At 44.7% G+C, this 21,839-nt stretch overlaps 1 protein-coding gene across 2 annotated transcripts in view; it reads left to right on the forward strand.

Moving 5' to 3' along the window:
- The window catches only part of THSD4 (thrombospondin type 1 domain containing 4), a 574,709-nt gene that overhangs the window by 524,753 nt on the left and 28,117 nt on the right, over window positions 1-21,839 (forward strand). For both annotated transcript variants that reach the window (XM_074328210.1, XM_019736037.2), the window contains 5 exons: window positions 9,523-9,698; window positions 12,069-12,165; window positions 16,942-17,214; window positions 20,516-20,645; window positions 21,611-21,815. In XM_074328210.1, the coding sequence (XP_074184311.1) occupies window positions 9,523-9,698; window positions 12,069-12,165; window positions 16,942-17,214; window positions 20,516-20,645; window positions 21,611-21,815 (881 nt within the window). The remainder of the gene's footprint in view (window positions 1-9,522; window positions 9,699-12,068; window positions 12,166-16,941; window positions 17,215-20,515; window positions 20,646-21,610; window positions 21,816-21,839) is intronic.

Consider the following 21,839-nt stretch of genomic DNA (forward strand, 5'->3'; position numbering starts at 1 on the left):
TTTGGTTCTTTTCCCGGGCAAACGATATGTGGTATGATCCTCTGTCGTGATGCCGGGCCGTGGCCGGAGCCACAGTGCACAACCCACCAGGCGGTCACCAGGGGAAAAGAGCATTCCCGGAGTTTTCTGTTTTAGTTCAATGCTCCAAACATCCTTCAGGCCCTGTGTGCCTTCCGCTGTGTACGTTACTAGTGAGGACCCACACCACCATTCTGTTTTTCACTTTCAGTACAGTGCTCAGTACATTACATGAGGTAGTCAACACTTCATTGTAAAATAGGCTTTGTGTTAGATGATTTTGCCCACTCTAGGCTAATGTAAGTGATCTGAGCCCTTTAAGGGAGGTTAGGCTAAGCTATGACATTCGGTAGGTTAGGTGGATTAAATGCATTTTTGACTTATGATGTTTTCTACTTACCTGGGGTTTATCAGGACGTAACACCATCATCATAAGTCGAGGAGTATCTGTAATTTGAAATTCATAAAACATTGCAAAAATAATATAAAGAACCCTTTATTCTCTTTATCCAGAGTCACCCACATGTTTATCCTCTGAACCATTTGAGGGTGTTACGTATATCATGTCCCTTTACCCATAAATACCTCGGTTTCAGTGAATGTTTCCTAAGAATAGAGACATTCTCTTACGTAACCACAGTATAGCTAACAGCCTCACACATTTACATTAATATGATACTTAAACGTATTTAACTTACCATCCATATTTCAGTTTTGTCAACTGACCTAACAATGTCCTTTGCAGCACTTTTCTTCCTCTGGTGCAGGATCCATTCTAGGGTCAGCTTTGCATTCAGTCGGTATTTTTTCTCCTCGTTTAATCTGTAATGTTTCCATGGACTTTCGTGATATTGACACTTTTGAAGAATACAGTTCCCCTCACTGTTACAAAATGGACTGTTCCTCATTGTCTGATGAAATGATGCCCTTTCAGCCGGAACACTACATAGGGGTGTGTCCTTTTCAAGATACCACCTCAGGAGGTACACAACATCCACCTTTTTCACCAGTGATATTAATTTTGAGTACCTGGTAAAGTGTTGCCCAATTCCTCCACTGGACAATTATTCTTTCTTTTTCTCCCTTGCAAGTAACAAGCAGTTTGAGGGATCAGTAAGACCAAGGGACTGTCCTGCTCCACATCAAAATTTCCCCCAAAAGTTTAGCATCTGTTCACGATTCTTGCCCAAGTCAATCTTGACTGTGATGATTGCAAAATAATTTTCCACCTCCAGCCAGCCCTCGAAATCCCTCACAAGAAAGAGGTCTCCCTTCTCCCCCACATATTTATTATATTTATGAGAATAATCTACTTATTATTGGTATGAACTCATAAATTTCCTTTTTTTAAGAAATCCATAATTCATTACCCCTCTTATTTGGGTGCTCAAAGGGTTCCAGATGTGGCTTGTAGGAACCCCTGTAAAGCGACTCCTATGCCCTCGTGACATGTCCCCATTGGTTTTGTGAACACTTCCAGGCTAATCTTGTCCCTATGCTGCACCACCCCTGAAACTAGTCACCTCTCCAGGAAACGGTGCCTTTTGATGAGGAATGGTGTTAGAGACCAAGAGCAAGGCAGTAGGTATGCTTATTGCCACTGGAGTGTTTTTGCTTCTTAGACCTCTTAGCAGACAGAGCTAGGAAGTGTGTGTGTCTGTGTGTGTGTGTGTATGTGTGTGTGTTTATGTGTGTGTGTGTATTCCATTCCACTCACCTACATATACATACATATGTACATAGAAACATGCACATATACATAATCTCAAAATCATAAAGTCACACTGCCTCAAATTCAAATCCATCACCACAGGGTTCTATGTTGCCGTCCCCCATTCCATATTTGCATGTATCCTTTTCCACAGTGAGGTCCCTGGCTCCCAACAACATCGCCTCCAGGGTACCACAGCTTTGGGAAGATGTTTGGCATGTCTACTACAACATACACGTACCTATAACCTAGCAGTTCAGCATCTGGGTATATCCCCAGTAGAAATGAGGACCTATGTCCACCAAACACATAGGAGAATGTTTACAGCAGCTTTACCCATAAGTGCCAAAAACTGGAAACAATCCAAAAGTCAATCAATAATAGAAAAAGTAAATAAATTGTGGCATGGTTGTATAGTACAATGCCAAATTTCTATGAAAAAGAATGAACTGACAAACGCAACAATGTGAACACATCTCATGGGTGTCGAGCTAAGTAAAAGATGTCCAACACAAAAGAGTGTGTGTGGTATTATTCCATTTATGATAAATTCAAAAGTAATGGTGCTAGACAGCAGAGTAGTGATAACCTTGAGGCTTGGGGGGCTGGGGTAATGACTTTGAGGGGACAGAAAAGAGTCTTCTGGGGGGGCTGGAGTGGTCTATATCTTTATTCAGGTAATAGTAACACAGGTGGAATACAAATATTTAAAAAAGCAAGCTATAAACTTATAATTTAAATACTTTGCTGTATGTAAGTTATATCCTAATTTTAAAAAAAATTAATACAGCTATAAATGGAGCTGCCAATGCAGTTAACTCAACTGAAATGACCTAATCAGACCAATTTCACATGTGTTCAGGAAATGACAACTACATCAGACCTTAATCATCCGCCTGGCAGCTACTGCTTTTCTGTTGTAAGACACATCCAGAGTCAGTAATGGGAAAAGTTGTGCATCCCAGCATTTAACAATACAACATGTGGGCTTACTCAGCGTCTGGAGATCATTTTGTGTTGCGTTGAGTTGGACTCTCTTTTACACCTCCCCACCCCCAAGGATTAGTCACAATCCAAACCCTTAACGGCTTATGCCCTGTGTATAAAGTCAGACGATTATAGGCGCCCTCTAGGATGGATGGCTGATCCCTCAGAAAAACTTGGCTCTGGGAATCCTAAATGTTTGCAGACAGGGAGGGCAGGTACGTGGTGACAGCTTCAGTAGGAGAGTGGGACAAAGGCCACCACCCCCTGACTGGCCTTTTGCCTTCCTCCTCCCTGTGTCTGCCCTGTTGCCCAGGCAGAGCCAGAAAATGAGAGGTGAAACCTTTCCTTTCTTGATTGAGAATCCTTCTCTTTTGATCAGGACTCAAAAATAAGACATGAGGGAAGATGTGCTGCAGTGGGTCGCCAACTTTAAATGCACCACAAGCACGGGGGGTGAGGGGTGGCTTGATGCTAGGCCCTCACCCAGAGTTTCCGATTCAGCCAGCCTGACCCTGTGTATCTAAGCAGCTTCCAGGGATGCTGATGCTGCTGGTCCAAAGCCCGCTTTCAGAACTGCAGGTGTGAGGGGAAGGAGATGGAATCAGAGCATCAAAGTTCTGGTCCTGAACTCTACATGATAGTCTATGACCTTCAGCGAGTAACTCGATCTCTCTGCGTGTATTTCCTCTTCTGTATAAGAAAGGTAATATGTGTCCTGCTTGCCTTATGGGATTGGCATTCATATTATGAGTTCATTTGTAGGGTTTTTTATTGAAGTATAATTGACTTATAATATTATATTAGTTTCAGGTGTACAACATAGTGATTGGGTATTTATTAATACACATTACAAAGTGATCACCACTAAAAGTCTAGCTACCTTCTGTCACCATACAAAGTTATCACAGTATTATGGACTATATTCTCTATTCATTTGTGTTATGAAAACCAGCAATTATTAAACCAGAGGTTCTGCATGTTTTTTGCCGTGGACTCCCTTGGCCGTCTATGGCTACCTTCTCAGAATACTGCTTTTAAATCCATAAAATAAGATATAGAAGAATACAAAGGAAACCAATTACACTGAAATATAATTATCAAAATATTTTCCGAAAACAAATTTGCAATATAGAAACACGTGCTTCTTTAACATTAAAAAAGGAAATTTCATGGAAGGTCTGACAATTATTGTCATTTCAAAATAATGATGAGTTTTTAGACAAATTTTTAAAATATCTGTAACATCAGTAATGTCATGAAAATACATACATGATTTCTATTGGTGACAAAGTCTCAGCACTGCTGATACTATTACGGTTTGTTGCCTACATTTATAGTAGAACAAATGCTGACATAAAGATGTAATTGCCACAGCCCTCCAACGTGGCAGTATGAAGTGAACAGTGGTGTTGCCTTTTCAGGGTATCCAGATTAGCCACCATATTCTGAGACTCGCTTGGGTGTGTGCCTACATGGGGGCTTCTGTGGGGGCTTGTGGACTCGATGGAAAACGGCGGGCTGCAGACCTCCAGCTGGCATTGTGGCGGTGCCAGTGGTGTCCTCTCCCTTTGCCCTCGAGTTGGTCGTGCCACTTCCCAAACAGCATCTAAGAACCGCAGAAATATTAAGAAGCTTGGAATTTTGCTAGTAGGAAAAACTTAACCTTCATTTTTCAAAGAAAGACACAGACATCTAGTCACAGTGATATGTCTGCTGTAAGGAAACCCCCTTCTTTATTTGATTGTGGAAGCCAGTGGTCTGTGATGGGCAATAAGATTATGGGAGGCAGGGCTTGGGTATATAAGCAACTCCTATATGACTCTTGGAGAAAGGCATTTAGACCAAATATGTATGCCTCGTGTTGACAGCTAAAACTGGAATGAAACCCAGGGCCAAACGAGAGTGGAGAGTTCTTCACATCGACATGGCTGTGAGGTTGCCTTTTAAACAGGCTTTGCCAAAGCTTAACCTTCAGTGAACACACCCGCTAGCAAGAGTCAGGAGTCACCTGCACCTTTTGTGGGGCACTCCTGGGCATCATTTATAGCCCTGGAACTGCTTACAGACACGTAACCTGGAGATGCAGCTGCTTTTGATATGCCAAGCCAAGTTGGGCCTAGTTTAGGAGCGATTTCAAAAGCTAACCCATGGGTATATGGAATCAGGGCCATGTTTGCTAAACATCTGATATAGCTTCTTTTTATGTTTTGTTGTTATATGGGTAAAGGTTCATCTAAACCTTTAAAGGAGATGCATAGGTAATAGTAGTAGATGGTAAAAACATTTTAAGGGTCCCCATGTTTTATTTCCTGGGAGGCCATTGCAGCTAGCTCTCTTTTATACAGTATTTCAAATGGTTCTTGATTGGACTTTTTGGTTTCCAGATAATAACGTGTTCTCTACAATATTGCCATTAAGAGCAATAAAGTCTTAGCCAGAACTTACCTCATTTCTGAGCTTCTGATGATGCTCTGAATGGGATTTTAAGGAGTAGCTATGAAAGGGGGAAATATGCATATCCCTCAGGAGTACTTCTGCTTGTACACTGTCCTTTATTAAAAATTAAAATGTTCAAGCCTTAAAGAAAGTAATAGAGACATATGGTAAAACAAAATGTAAATGGTAGTAAACAGCTATACAATGAGAACTAAATGGCTCCCTTCTCGTCTCCCACCCCAACCTAAACCCTAGCTCCTGTCCCCAAATGTTAACAGATTAATGACTATGTTTCTCTAAAAGTTTATTCATGTGCCTACATGTTTTATGTATACGCCTCTATTTAAAAGTATATACAAATGAGATCATATCAAACACATTGGTCTGCATTTTATTTCCTTTAAAAATGTGTCATGGGGGATGACCAGATGGCTCAGTTGGTTAGAGCACGAGCTCTGAACACCAACGTCGCTGGTTCAATTCCCACATGGGCCAGTGAGCTGCGCCCTCCACAACTAGATTGAAGGCAATGAGCTGCCGCCGAGCTGCCAGAGGGGCGGCCGAATGGCTCAGTTGGTTAGAGCACGAGCTCGCAACAACAAGGTTGTCGGTTCAATTCCCATATGGGATGGTGGGCTGTGCCCCCTGCAACTAAAGACTGAAAATGGCAACTGGACTTGGAGCTGAGCTGCACCCTCTGCAACTAGATTGAAGGACAATGACTTAGAGCTGATGGGCCCTTGAAAAACACACTGTTCCCCAATATTCCCCAATAAAAAAATTTTTTTTTTAATATGTCATGGACTGTTTCCCATGCCACCACACACAGATCTATCTCGTATTTTTAGGGTCACATTGTGTGGATATCCAAGATGACAATTTTCTTAAGCAGCCCTTTACTGGTGGATATTTAGGTTGTTTTTAGTTTTTCTATATTTAAGAAAAATCTGCAGAGAATATCCTTGTTACAAACACTCTTATATTATTTAGAGAAAGATACCACTCAAGTAGTTTCCTAGAAGTACAGTTCTTAGGTTAAGGGTCTGGGCAGTCAATGTTTTCATATGTAACCAACTGCCCTCCCAAATGGTTGAGTCAGTTTGCATCCCCACCAGCGGTGTTATGGGTGCTTGCTTTTTCACACACCTGTCAGTTCTGGCGGCATTAACTCTTTTAAAACATTTGCCAATCGTGTGGGTCAAGAATATCCCATTTTGATTTGCATTCCTTAAATTATCAGTAAGGTAGAGCATATTTTCATTTGTACATGCTTTTCTGTGCATTACCTATTTATCATTCTTCGCCTATCTCTCTGTTGAGCTGTTGCCTTTCTCTACTGCATATTTTGTGCATTCAGCAGATATGATGAAGGTCCTAGTAGGTGGTGAGCACTCTGCTGGGCTCTAGAGCTGAAATGGGGAGGAAACACCACTATCTTTGCCCTTCGGGAGCTTACAGTGTACTGGCAGACGAACATTAATCAAACCATGCTCTGAATGGGCGTAAGTACAGACTGAGTTAAGTGCCTGGAAGGAAAGGTTTTTGGATCTCTTATTGCATGTGAGAGAAGAGACAGGCCTGGACCAGGGGTGGGAGGAGACTGCCCTGAGAAGCTGACATTTAACGAACAAATAGGATTGGAGGGGAGGGGAAGCATTTCTGGAAGAAGGAAGTTTTGAGGAAGGAACATGATATATTTATTAGAGGAGCTAAAAGAAGGTCAGGGAACAGAGCACAGAGAGAAGGACAGTGATGCAGGATGAGTCTGGACCACATTACCTGGGGCCCTCGCCCCATTAATAATGGGCTTTCCCCCCCCTAGAGAAATAGAAAGCCATTGAAAGATTTGGAGCCTTAGTTGGTGATCAAATCGGCATTCTGAAAAGATCACTCTGGCTGAAAAGGAGGGAAGCAGGAAGACCAATTAGAAGGTTTTTGAGTTAGTCCAGATGAGCTCTGATGGTATCTTAGCCTTTGCTTATGACAGTGGACATGAAAAGAAGCAGATGGGTTCAGGAAATATGAGGGAGGTCAAATAAAATTTGATGATGGATTGGATATAGGGGATCACGAGGGGAGGAGGTATCCAGGATTCCTATGTTTCTAATTAGGTGGGTGGTGGTCCAGTTTACTGACATAAGAAACACTGGACGAGGTCAGGGATTAGTTCAATCTTAAACAACGCATCTGAGTGAAACTGTCAAGTAGGCAATTAGATATAAAAGTCTGGGACCAGAGGAAAAGTCCAGATTGGGAGTCACTGGATATAATAATTAAAGGCATGGGCATAGGTGAAATGGCCCATGAAAGAAGTACAGCACCCAAGTCACGTCTACTCCTAATCCTTAAAGAATGCCGAGAGCAGGTGGAAAGCAAGCCGAGTGTGGTGTCCCAAAACCAGGACAAGAATGGTTCAAATTGGATGGAGTCGTCAGTAGTGCCAAATGCTGCTGAAATGTCTCATAAGAGGAGGCCTGGGAAATGCCCACTGGATTTAGCAACAAGGCTAAATGTCACAGTCTTGGTGACATTCATGTGAACTGTTTCAATGGAATATGGAGGCAGGAGTCAAATAGGAGGTGGCTGAGGAATGACTGAGAAGTGAGGAAAGGGAAACACTAAGTGGACCGCTCTCAAGAAGTGCGGTTTTGGTAGAAAACAGCCCAAACCTGTTCTTCCTCAGTCTCCACTCTTGACCTTTCGTTGCCACTCAATAAGCTGAATTGATTTTATGATTCAGTATTCAGTACCTCAGTTCCCCAGGTGATGTTTCTCAGTAGCCATGGCAACCAGCCAGCCAGGGGTAGAGTCCGCAGGGGAGGCGTCCTCAGAATTGGAGGCCCTTCCCCACTCTGAGCAGCCTCTAACTCTGCAGGCCTGGGAAGGCCCATTGTAGAATCACTGCTGGAAATGGGTTTCTGACACTAAGAGTCCCCGTGTTTTAGAGACACCCACTGAAACATAGAAGGATAAATGGGGTCTGGGACGTGCGAAGTGAAACATGATAGGCCATGAGTTGACCACTGTTGAAGCTCGGCAATGGGTACCTGGAGGTTTCTCATATTGTTCTCACTACTTTTGTTCATAGATAAATTTTTCTACATTGTGTTGTGAAAAATTAAATTTAGGCACTCTGAAAAGTGAAAGTTCAAAAAGCTGGTGACCCCCACGGGCCCACTGTGTACATGGCACTTAGTACAGGATCTCTTTTAACCCAATCTGCCATTGGCTGGCAGCTTTCAAGATGCCACATGTCTAAGGGAAGCAAGTCCGCTCTCACATGCCGTCCTTTTCTTCTCTCAGTAACCCTAATCCTGGTTTCTTACCTCCCCTCTGAGTGTGGGCTCCAAATTGCAGCTCCGTCACTGACCACCTTCATGTCCTTGAACAAGTTCTCGCTGGTCCCTGAACCCCTCTCTGAAAGACAGGGACACACATCTGCTTAGCACTGTTATGAAGACTGATTCTGACCGTGTGTGTGGAGTACCTAACAGTCCACAGCCCCCAAAGCCCACAGAAAGCAGGGAGGTAGATAGTATAAACGAATGAAGCTGACCAGGTAGGAGAAAACCACGGGAAACCTCCTGGCCTTTCTTTAGCTTTGCCATTTTTAGGAGACATACAAGTGGGAAAAGTATTAGAAAAATAGCAACGCAAGCACGATCACACAGGGAATGAATGAATAGTTCATATTCATGAGTAAGTGGGTAATAAGCTGAGACTTAGCCTCGGTGTTGGGGAGTATTGGGGAGTGGTGGGGATTAGGACAAACCAGAGCCTGTAGGCCCCGTGCAAATGGGCCGTCCTCCCCAGTTCCAACGGACTGCTGCCTGGAGGGAATGGAGCCAGTGTTAACATGTCTTCTTGTTTTATAAGACAAGCTAGTACTCTAACTTTTTTATGTGAAATCTCCCAATTCTTAAATTTAGATTCAATTATACTTTAAAAAAAACACTGCGATGGCCAAACCAAGCCCACCTGCAGGCCAAAATCAGCTCATGAGCTGCCAGTATGCAACCTCTCACCTAGATAATGGGCTATAATACAGTTTCCCCTCCCCCTCCCTTTTATCTTCCTCCTCTCACTTTCTTCTTTCCCTCTGGTTTTCCATATCCTTCGCACCTAACCACTCCCACCCTTCATTGCTGTATCCAAATGGTGGATCAAAGTGGGTTGAAGAGCTGGTTAAGCCCAAAGGGATGTGGTCTGGATGCCTCGTCCTGCCCCAGGGCCTAGATCAGTGCCTGGCACATAGCGGATCCTAATGAAAAACTTGCTGTGTAAATAAGCCAGCAACTGGGGTCAGGGGAGGTCAGTTCCTTGTGCACACCCTGGGCTTACTTGAGAAACTGTCTCATTTTTCTCCACAGCCTTGCGAAGTCGTTCTGGCCGCTCCATCATCAACGGGAACTGGGCAATTGACCGGCCTGGAAAATACGAGGGTGGAGGGACGATGTTCACCTATAAGCGTCCAAATGAGATTTCGAGCACTGCTGGAGAGTCCTTTTTGGCTGAAGGTCCTACCAATGAGATCTTGGATGTCTACGTGAGTTTGGATGTTTCTGGGCTATTCTTTGGATTTTGTATCTTGTTGCTTCAAAGGGCCACATTTAGAACAAACAAGCGACACATTATTGCCCCAGCTCAATAAAACCACTTGAGTGGAGTCTTTTGAGGTGTTCTTAAATCTTGGTGTTCATCTGTACTAGTCACCCTGAATGTACCTGGCTCACAGAAACATTAAACTCTACCAGATGCTTCTAACCCTCAGCGTTTATTGACCCAGTAAAACCAATTTTACTTGTTGAATCAAATCAGAGGCAAAACATATCCTTTATTTCATGAGCATTGGATCTCCTCCAGGCACTTTCCTCCTAATGCTTATTTGGCATGTTTTCTTTCTATGGCAAAAGCAAGCAAATGCCTAGAGCAAGACAAGATTGCTCAGAGCTCTTCTATTAAAACTGATGAAGACAGGAGAGCTCCAGAGTATCCCAGATGACACGATAAAGCGCTGAGATTTACTAGACAACACAATACAGAGATTTACTAAAAGTCCCCTGCTTCACAGAAGACAAAACTTTGATTTATTTTACAAGAAACTAAATTATTAAGCTACCTAAGAGTTAAAAATGGTCCTTATTTTTTTAAAAGCAACCACTAGAATCTAGTCTTCTTAAAAAGATCAGGGAACAAAAGCTTGAAACTGGGTTTTTATGATAAAAAGAATGAGCTCACCCACAGATACGCATTCTCTCCCCGCCTACAAAGCCATGCTGGTCTACAAGATGTGAGCTGTGTGAGAGTTTTATAAATAGTGCTTCTCCAACTATACAGTTACATGCTCATTCCTCTCGGGCCTAGCGGCTCGAGGACCAGAACTGTAAAGGAAGCCTTGTTATAGTTAATTTTGAATATTTTTTTTTACGCTGTCCAGTGGGTTGTTGGACTCTGAGTAAGTTTCGAATAGCATCAGGGATTCAAACCCCGGGTTGTTAAAGGCCCATCGTGGGTGGTCTGGGATGTGGTAGCCAATAATAACTTCATAAATGGGACAAGGTCTGCACTGGCGGAATGAATGCTCACGCAGAAGAGGCACAGAAGAGGGAGGGAGGGTTTCCGGCCTCAGACCCATTGTCAAATTGTGTGAAAGGAGAAGCGAGGGAAGAAGGGGAGACAGCAGGAACCTGAGGTCACACCACCATGTCTCGCGGGGTTCTGTGTGCACCACCAAGGTTTCTGAGTATAAGGAGCCCAGGGGGTCTCATGTCTGCCTTCTGCGAGTGATTTATAGAATGGAGGCCCCATTTCACATGGAGGGAGGAGGCAAGAGACGATGGCATAAATGGACATAAGAGACATAATCAGGAACCAAACAGGACCCCACCCATGCAGGAGTAACTCTGAGGCACTTGCAGCTAAAAGGACCTAAGAGATCTGCTGTATTCTAACTTTCTTCTTCTCCAGCTGAAGAAATAAAAAACTGAGTTGAAGGGACCTGTTCTGGGCTACACAGCTGGTCAACAGCAGTACAGACAGAAATATCAAAATGGAACAGAGTCTCTTTGCCTGGCTCATATCTGCGCTGCATTTAGCCCCCTACCCTCTTGCCTACCAGGAAAGCTGTGGGCCAAAGGATCTGTGCTCCAGAGCCAACAGGGAGGGATTCGTTCTGTTGGGCCATGCAGACAGATTTGGTGTTTTTGTCTCAGACAGTTTCCTTGCTGCCTTCCACAGCCGGATGCAGTTTCATGCTTGCTATCTTCCTTTTGTCCTCAGTTCCTGAGAGAATAGGACCCAGCGAGAAAGTTACTTCCCTTATACCTGTTTTCCTGACCCCATCTTTTTGTGATTCTGAAGTTTTCTATGGATGAGAAGGGGTGGGACCCAAGAGTCAACGAGGAAGAGGGTTGGGCTGGACCTTTGCTGTGCCAGCCTCATCTGCCAGGTAGAAAACTTGGAAGGAAAACGAAAGGACTCCAGGGCTGGCCCTGCCCGAGGTCTGGCTCTTCTTTGCTGACTCTAACTCGCCACCTAGTGTTCCAGTAGGTTCTCTGTAATGTAAACATGTATCTATTTTGGACATTTTGAGAGCTCGGAGCAAAATCTAAGCCACGGTATGAGGATGGTTGGGAGCCAACAGAAAGGTTCCACTACCATTGCCCATCTTCCTACTTGGAACTTATAAAATCTTGACTTTCAGCCTAGTTTTCTTCTAAGTTCTTCATTTTTCAAAAGCAAATAAAAAGCCATCTGGAAATAGTTTTTGTTTAATCTGTCACAGGTCCACTAATATTATTACATGTGAATCAACCCACTCATTTATATAGTACCACTCATACCACTGAACTCAGAGCCAGGAGGAAAGGGACGTGCGTGTGTGCCAGTGCAGTGACATCGGCTTTTGTGTTGTCAGATGATACACCAGCAGCCCAACCCAGGAGTCCACTACGAGTACGTCATCATGGGGACCAACGCCATCAGCCCCCAGGTGCCACCTCACAGGAGACCAGGTAAAATCCATGTTTTGCTGCCAAGCACTCGTGTCATTTCCCTTTAAAGCGCGTCTCTCTTCTTGCACAGCGATTCTCCGTCTCTTAGTCAACACAGAGAAAAGCCAGGGACACGTACTTCAGAGTCAGTGGCCCAGATATCAGAAGATTCTTCACCGTTTGTCTGAGCCTTTACTAATAAGAGTGTCGCATGAACTTGATTCAAAAATGACATGAACGCCTGGGTCTTTCTTTCCAGTTCTTCATTTTGGAATGCCTATATTAGTTTCCTATTGCTGCCATAACAAATTACCTCAAGCGTAGTGGCTTAAAACAATGCAACTTTACTATTTTACAGTTCTAGAGGTCAGAAATTTAAAATGGGTTTTGCTTGGCCGAAATCAACATGTCAGTGGGCCATGCTCCCTGCAGAGGCTCTAGGAGAAAATCTGGTTCCTTTTCCTCTTTCAGGAAGCCACTTACATTCCTTGGCTTGTGGCCCTTTTCTCCATCTTCAGAGCTGGCCGAGTAGTACCTGCAAATATCTCTAACTCTGACCCTCCTCTTCCATCATCACGTCTCTTTCTCTGACTCTTACCTCCCGCCTCTTTCTTATAAGGACCCTTCACTGGGCCCTCCCAGATAATCCAGGATGATCTCTCCATCTCAGAATCTTTAACTTCATTCCATCTGCAAAGTTCCTTTTGCCATATGGGGTCACATATTCCATGTTCCAGGGATTAGGACACAGACATCTTCTGAGGGCCATTACTCTTTCTGCCAGTGCCTTTTCTTGAGGTTCCCTTTTGCTCCTGTTAACACTACTTTGACCTGTAAGAAAAGAATGTGGAGTTCACACCATTCCACACAGAATATGGATCTGCCTCTTCCCTGGGGGCTCTGCTGCCGGACAGAGCAGGCAGCTTTCACGGGGCTGCTGCGGGCTATGGCACAGCACTCAGCTCTGCAGATACCTCCTTACCCAGCAATGAGGGTGCCCACCACTCAAATGGAGAGTATCCTTTCCATCTTTCAAACAGGAAGGTCTGCAGCAATGTCAGTGATGACGGTCCCTCCCAGGCACTGCCGCGTCCTCGCTGCGAGCCAGGCACTGCAGAGCGCTTCACACAGATTAACCATCGAATTCTCATCGCAGTGCTCAGAGGGAGGGACTCGTATGAGCCTCAGGTTACGAGTGAGGAAACGGAAGCTTAGCAAGCTTAGGTCACTCCCCCAGGTCCCACAGTGACCTCAGGCCAGCCTGCGCTTGTTAGACTGCCTAAAGGCTACCTGGTCCAGCACCTGTTCTAGGCGTTGAGGGGACAGATGCCACATCCAGCCAATCCATCCTTCTCTGGGCAGCCGGTTAGATAACCGGGTTATCTGATTGTCACATATCAGGGAGCTGTGTGCCCAGCACGCAGGCTACATGTGCTGTCCAAACTCCAAGTCAGCACACCCAGCAAACAACATTTTGAAGCCATTTCCAAGAGCAATACACAGTCTGAGAACCAAGTTCAGATGGCAGACTATTGATATCACCGAGGCCTGATGCTGATTTGTAGGGGCAATTGGACAGACTATTTGAAATCAATAGGATGATGATGTTTGATGACAAGTCTAATGGGTCTCACCTAACGGGTAGCCTGGGGTTCTGGGGTCAGCTGCCTGGGACAGGGCAGGCCCGGAAGGGGTCAGTTGTAAAAAATTGGTGAGAAGGGGCATTCTGGACCAGGCTTCACCCTCCATACCAGTGGAGTCAGGAGGCCAGAGCCTGAGTCCGACTCTGCCACTTCCTTGCTGTGCAGCCTCAGGCAAGGCAGTAACTTCTCTGAATACACTCCCAGTCTACAAAACAGGGGGAAAAGCTACGCTCAACGGTTTTGTTTTGTTCTAATGGGGTGCAGCAGAGGAGGAGACCAAATAAATCAGATGTCAAGCCTAGTGCCCAGTGCATACTAAGCACTCGAAAAATTTTTTAATGTTTTCAGCTAATAACCTCTTGGACAGTCTCATTTATATCAATATGCCTGGTCTCGACTCTATTGTTTTAATTTGCATATAGTATTTTAAAACATGAAGTATTGTAAGAAGCCAACTAAATAATAAAGCACTGATGAAGGGGTAGAGAAACTCTAGGTTTTAGTGGGGTTTTTTAAAGCATTTTAAAAGATTTTATTGGGGAAGGGGAACAGGACTTTATTGGGGAACAGTGTGTACTTCCAGGACTTTTTCCAGGTCAAATTGTTGTCCTTTCAATCTTAGTTGTGGAGGGTGCAACTCAGCTCCAGGTCCAGTTGCTGTTGTTGGTTGCAGGGGGCACAGCCCACCAATCCGCACCCACCATCCCTTGCGGGAGTCAAACTGGCAACCTTGTGGTTGAGAGGACGCGCTCCAACCAACTGAGCCATCCAGGAGCTCAGCGGCAGCTCAGCTCAAGGTGCCGTGTTCAATCTTAGTTGCAGGGGGCACAGCCCACCATCCCTTGCAGGACTCAAGGAATTGAACTGGCAACCTTGTGGTTGAGAGCCCACTGGCCCATGTGGGTGTCAAACTGACAGCTTTCGGAGTTAGGAGCATGGAGCTCTAACCGCCAGAGCCACCAGGCTGGCATGAAACCCTAAGTTTTAACTGGATTCTAGAGTAGCTCTAGAATTTGCCTCCTTAGTTTGTACTAAGCTAATATGTGTTTGAACATTATTCAATCAAAATAAAAACATGTGAAGTAAAATGTGCCTGCTCCATAACTGCCAAAACTTGGAAGCAACCAAGACGTCTTTCAGTAGGTGAATTTAGATAAATAAACTGGGGTCCACCCAGGTGACAGAATATTATTCAACACTAAAAAGAGATGAGCTATGAAATCATGAAAAGACATGGAGGAACTTTAAATGCACATGACTAAGTGAAAGAAGCCAATCTGAAAAGGCTGCATACTGTATGATTCCAAGTCTATGACATTCTGGAGAAGACAAAACTATGGAGACAGAAAAGATCAGTGGTTGCCAGGGGAGGGAGGGACAAATAGGTGGAGCACAGAGAACTTTTAAGTCATTTCCAGAAGCAGTGACACTCTTCTGTATGACACCAGCATAGTTGACACATGTCATTATACACTTGTCCAAACCCATAGACCTACTGTAAACTCTGGACTTTGGGTGATAATGCTGTTTCCATGCAGGGTCATTAATTGTAACAAGTGCACCACCCTGGTGAGGGAAGGGTTGTTGATAATGTGCATGGGTGGGGGCAGGGGGGGTACGGGAACTCTGTGCTTTCCACTTAATTTTTCTGTAAACCTCAAACTGCTCTTAAAAAAAAAAGTCCACTAAAAGAAGGCAATCTCCCCCCAAACTTTTCCCCCTTCCCCCTACACCTGTCCCAGAGGGAATCGCTCAACAATTTGGTGGGACTCTACCCAGCCCTTTCCTATGCATGTACACACGTGTTTGCAGCCAGTTGGAATCTTTGTCTATAGCCTAAATGTACACAGAACATCACATGTCATTCTCTGCCATAAGCCAACGTAAATCTAACTTTAACTTGAAACTTCTTTGTAACTGGTAGACATTCAATCTCAGTCCAAACGGGGCTCCACACACACACTGCAGGTGTGAGTAAAAGTTCCTGCCTGGTATAGGTGAGGGACTGCAGTGGTCAGGAAACGCGAGACCTCACGCTCCTGCCTCTTCCACCGTGGAAACATCTCTCCCTCTCTCTCTCCCTCCCTCTCTCCCTCTCTCTCATAAGCGCTCTCACTTTCCCCTCCTCCTTCCCTTCTTCCCGGTCATCTGTCTCCGCTGGGATCTGTCATCCTTACTGAGCGCTAGGCTTTCACTGTGGGAAGCAAGAGCTGTTGACTTACAGCAGCTTTCGCTTTCTTTCCTGCAAAAATTCAAGGCAAAAAAATCTAAGGGCTTGGCTCCTCTTGACTGAGGGAGATAAAGAAGGAATCACAGATTCACCTCTCAGAAAGTGTCCTGCCACGTCTCTGTGTGCGTGTACGTGATACAGACTGAATTCTGTGTGCTTTCTTCTTCCGCCAAATAACAGACCAGAGTCAGATCTCCGTGTCAGAACATATATTTGCTTCATTCTTTTAAAAAAAATAACAGTATTCCGTTCATGCTGATAGCGTCATTTATCGTAACCAGTACCAGTGGTGGACATCTAAGCCCGTTCTACTGCTTGGCTATTTCAAAGAATGCTTTAGTGACCATACTTGTACATACAGCTTTGTGTAAAAGAATGGGAATATTTGTACAACAAATGTCCTAGAAACTGAAATGCCTAAGTCAAAGGTACGGACATTCAAATTTTTGTTAGATATTGCCAAATTGCTCTCCAAGATTTGCATTTTATTTGCAGGCTCCCCCCACAGTGTATGAGAGCGTGTTTTCCAGCACCTTCAACAAAGGATTTACGGATATAAGGGTTTCCAAAGTTCTAATCCTTATTGTTAGGTGACTAGAGTTGTGGTTCTAGTTTTCACATGTAGTGCTTTACTTATGAGTGAAATTTCTGTGTAGCATCTTTGTATGACCTTTGGCTATCTGTATTTCTTTCTGTGTGGACTGCCTCTCCCTGGCCCTTTCCTACTTTTCCTATTCATCTTTTTCTATTCGTTTTTAATAATGTTTTGAATATTAGGGAAATTAGTGTCTGTTTATTTTAAATATATGTGCTAAGGATTAAAAATGATCACGTGCTACCTGATTTCTAACGGTGAAGCAGCTTCCTAGTTACAATGCAACATCCAAACTGATCTGTGCGTGTGCGTTGGTTTCTGTCTCCTAGGGGAGCCCTTCAATGGCCAGCTGGTAACAGAAGGGGGGAGCCACGAGGAGGGAGAAGAGCAGGACAGGAATGACGAGGAACATCTGCGCGGGGGGACGCCTGACATATTCACCTCAGAATCAGTGCAGACCTTCCCTGTCAGGCATCCTGACAGATTTTCTTCCCACCGGCCAGACAATGTGGTACCCCCAGCACCACAGCCCGCACGACGAAACCGAGACCACAACTGGAAGCAGCTCGGGACAACAGAATGCTCCACAACCTGTGGGAAAGGTGAGCCCATGCGTGCGCTGGGAGGGTCTCCGCAGATGCCCAAATGAGGAATGTGCAGGTGGGCCCGAGGGCCATGGCAAACCCTCACCTCTGTGAGCCTGGCTGTGAGGTGGCTCATTGGTGTGATGTTGTGTAGGGGGTCCCCAAGACCACCCGCAGGCTCGACGACCCACTATAAGAACGTATAAGACAGAAAAGCTACTATGCTCATGGTTACAGTTTATTACAGCGAGAAGAGACAGATTGGAATCAGCAAAGGGAGGCAGAAAGCTAGAGAGAATTATGCAGTAAGGCCAAAATCATTTTAGCGAGGACCTGTCCATGACACTAGAGGTTAGCTGTATGAAACACAACTGAATAGGCACCCAAGATCAAAATGTATTATTACTGAAATATTCTACCATTCAGGTCGTGGTGTGGTGCCCATTAAAGGAACCAGATACACTCAGAACTAGGTGAAAACAAGGGAACACTATAAAAGGATAAAAATTGTTGTCAGGTAGTTTGATTTCACAGGTGGCATGTGTAGAAGAGTCTCTTCCATTTCCTGTCTTTAAATGCAGCCTGGCCCAGGCCTTCCAGAAGGGTAAGATGTGGCCCTGTCCGGAGACCGTACGGCATTGCATTGTGGACATAATGGGATGGGAACAAAGCATGTGCCATTTGTCAGCTCACCCTTCATGCTCACACAGTGTTGCGTTCACTTTTCTCCAGTCCTTCCTGGTGGAACTAACTGGACCACACATTCCCTTGCTGTAAATACTTCCAAGTTTAGGACATCATCACCCCAGAACGGGCCCTGTCGCAGGCATCCAGGACTCCCTCCGCTCATTGCCAAGATCTCTGTCCATCTGGTAAACCCTTGGCTTGGTTTGGCTGATTCCTGGTGTTCCGACTAGAGTTATTTTTTTCCCTTGCTCCTTATTTTGCGATCTCTCCATAATGCCTTACCAACCTCTACCTGTGGTACAGTTCCCTGCTCTGACAAAGCATACTTCTGTTTTGATCAATACACCCAAAATATAACCCAACCAAACTGGTCCCAGGTTTTCTCCGCTGCCTGAAGCTCAGCCAGCACCTGACCTCACCACCCCATACTTGCTTGCTGCCAATTAGAGGAACATTGAATGCTTGAACAGTAAAGAGATGGCCAGATGTCTCCCTTTCTGCAGAAATCAAAACTGACCCGAAGAAAGAAACCGTTGTGGTCACTGGAGTCAAGAATTACAGATCTGGTATTTTCTCACCATCAGAGAAAGAGAGAGAGCCTCCGAATTTATTTCCTTGGCTAAACTCTGGAGCTGGACCATGGACAAGTGTACTGTAAAGGCCAAAAGAGGGGAGGGGAAGGCAGGCAGAGGCCATGTGCAAACAGCCGCAAGCAGGACCCATCTTTGCAGGACACAGAGCATTCCTATGGTAACCTGTATCTTTTTAGCTCAAGATATTACATTTCGCCCTCACTTGAGTGCCAAGTGGTTTGGGTAGTTACTTTTGCTTTCCAACCCACAAACGTGTAAGTAGAAAAGTTAAACTCCTGTGGTCTTGAAGGGAAAAGGATAGGCTAAACAGTAAGATTTTTACTTAATTCCTTAATAGCTGGCTCCCAAACGGGTACCCTGCAAGCTGTGAACTGAATCTTATCCATCCTTTTAACTCAACACAATATGCTTAATGTTTGTTGAATTTAATTAAAGTTCTCTTCTTAAATGGAAGCAGATATGTTGCTGGACAAAACTGAATTCCACAAAAGTTTTTGCTTCCTATTAATTTTACAGTCAGTACTGCTTTTTACTCAGCTAATAATTATGCTTAATTGGAACTTTATTTTAAATACTGGTCTCCAGTTATAGCTACATTGTAAATTTTTACTGCCAGAGTACTTTAAGCAAATGTTTGCTTTAGATTCAAAACTGTCTTACAAACTGTCCAGTTTCTTACAAGAACTATACTCTGGCTCAGTGTGTCACACAAGATCAGTTTAAAGAAGCATTGAAACACTGCCCATGGCAGGTGAAATATTGAGACACATATTAAATGTTATCCCTCTAGTTACAATTAAAAATGTAGCAAGTTGCAAGTTCAGAAACTATAAATGTCTGTCAATTAGCAACAGAGCTAAGACAGAGCTGCAGAATAAATGATAGCGTTCTGCCAGGCAGGAATTGTGCAGTGGCCTACACTGGGGGGGGGGGGGGGGGGAGGCAGTGCTTTGTAAAGGAGTATCCTACTCTTCCAGCAGTTGCGTTGCTCCTTTAGCTGGTTACATTTCTCACTTTGTAAACGTCCATTAGTAATACTCAGTGCTGCCACCAAGGGGTAGCAAAGAGGAAGGCCAAACTGTGAATTGATTGTTGTGGGTTGTTTGTTTGGGAGCTAGAAATTCCACTTAACAAATTCTTTTTCTCCAAAATAGATGTATCCATTTTCAACCAATGAAACTAAGCTGTATATTAAAACACACACACACACACAAACACACACACCTGAGGCAGTATGATTTTTTTTAACAAAGTAATAAAAACAAATTAGACTTCTGGTAAATACTCATTCAACAAACTTTTATTGAGCACCTACTACTCTACTAGGTACTGAGGATACAGGGGTGAACAAGAATTAGTCTTGTCCCTGAGAAACTCACTGTCTCATGGGAAGCAGACATATACTCAAATAACTAAAATCCCGCTAGATCAGTACTGTATCAGGGGAATGTATAAAATGTTTTACAAAAGGGAAGCCAGCTGCTCTTACAGCCTTTCTCAAATCTCCTTATTTCTCTAGTCCAACATAAACTGTCTCTTAAACATATCTGGCGCTTGCAGGCCAGTTTGTCGGGTACTGTTGTTTCAGTGCAGTGACCTGGATAGCTCCCTCCCTCCAGCACACAGGTGCACACACCTACTCAAACCCAACCTTTTCTCTAGGATGCAGCCTGAACCCTCTAGGACCCTTTCTCTTTGATGTTTGCAGAAATCCTTGAAGAACTTATTGTTTGTGCTTGTTTTATCATCACTCCCCTGCCTAGTGAGATCTTGAATTTTTGTAAAAAATATTTTTATCTGCCTTTGAGTGCCTTCAAACAATGTCCACAAATAGATTATAAGCTCTTTGAGGGCAAGAACTATTCCTACTCTTCTGGTGCTGACAAAGCCCTTGTGTGAGAGGTGTGTATAAGCAGACAGACGAAGGAGGGGTGAGTGGGTGAATTGCTCTGCTTCTGTGGCATCTCTTCACAACCTGGATCTCTGTGCATCTCCATCACAGACCGACATCGCAGGGGCTGTTCTCCTTGTCTTTGCAGGGTCGCAGTATCCTATATTTCGTTGTGTGCACAGAAACACTCACGAAGAGGTTCCTGAGAGCTACTGTGACTCCAGCATGAAGCCGACCCCCGAGGAGGAGCCGTGCAACATCTTCCCTTGCCCAGCCTTGTAAGATGGCCTCTCTGTTCCCATCACCTGTCATCAGGTCACTTCTGGATGCTTGTGTGTAGGACCTTAGTAGCAGATATAACCTCATTTTTAAGTCAGTCTACCTCTGATTTGGGAACATGAGACTTGATCTAGGCATACAATGCAGCCTGTTTGCAAGCGCACCTGTCTTTCAGGATCCACACAGGAGCTCGTAGCCTTTAGCAGGTCAGCACACTCCAAGGAGCCCAGCCTTTGGGAAATAGGAGCAATTAGGGTTTTTCCTGGTAAGGAAAACAACAAGGGAAGCAAAGAGTTCCAATCCCGTGTGGTCAGTGGTGTAGGTGAGCTGTGTACAGAGAGAGAGAACGATGGAAGTCACACTACATCTGCCTGGAAGCCAGGAAGAGCATCTGTGCTCTTGGCTGGTTAGTGGGCCTTGGGCTGGTTATTGAGGAGAAATAGGAGGCTTTGAGGGAAAAGGGGCCTTAACAGGGGTCGAGCTTAATTCTCGCAGTAATAAAATGCCTTATTTACCTAAATGCCTTATTTACCTAAATGACAAAGCAGGACGACAGGAGGCTATGTGAAGGTGATAGGTAAGTAGTTAATGGAAAATAAAGAATGCTGGAGTAAGATTTCTAGGTTAGTTCCGAAGTGGGTTAATGTTCTACAGGGTAATGAAACTAAGCTTTGGAGGGGTTTTTTTTGTTTTGTTTTGGTGTGTTTTTTTTCCAATCTAGATAAAAGTCATTTGTACCTTCTCAGTTCTCTTGACTTGTATAGACTCTGGGCCCTAATCACAGGCAAATAGCATGTGGAACAGAGGTGACTCCTTTACAGAGTCAGGTGGCGCGTAGGCAGACTGATGAGCAGCGCCCTGGGAGAAGAGTCACCACAAGGATTCTGCTGCTTCTGTGTCAGCTCCTCCCTCTTCCTGTTGACTGAAGCGCTCTGTCCCTGTCGCTCTCTCCTTCCCGGGCCAGCTGGGACATCGGGGAGTGGTCAGAGTGCAGCAAAACCTGTGGGCTGGGCATGCAGCATCGCCAGGTCCTGTGCCGCCAGGTGTACGCCAACCGCAGCCTCACCGTGCAGCCCTACCGCTGCCAGCACCTGGACAAGCCCGAGACCACCAGCACCTGCCAGCTCAAGATCTGCAGCGAGTGGCAGGTCCGCACCGACTGGACCTCGGTACGTGGGGCGGGCGGCCTGCTC

The sequence above is a fragment of the Rhinolophus sinicus genome, linkage group LG03, assembly GCF_036562045.2.
Source record: "Rhinolophus sinicus isolate RSC01 linkage group LG03, ASM3656204v1, whole genome shotgun sequence".
NCBI lineage: Eukaryota > Metazoa > Chordata > Mammalia > Chiroptera > Rhinolophidae > Rhinolophus > Rhinolophus sinicus.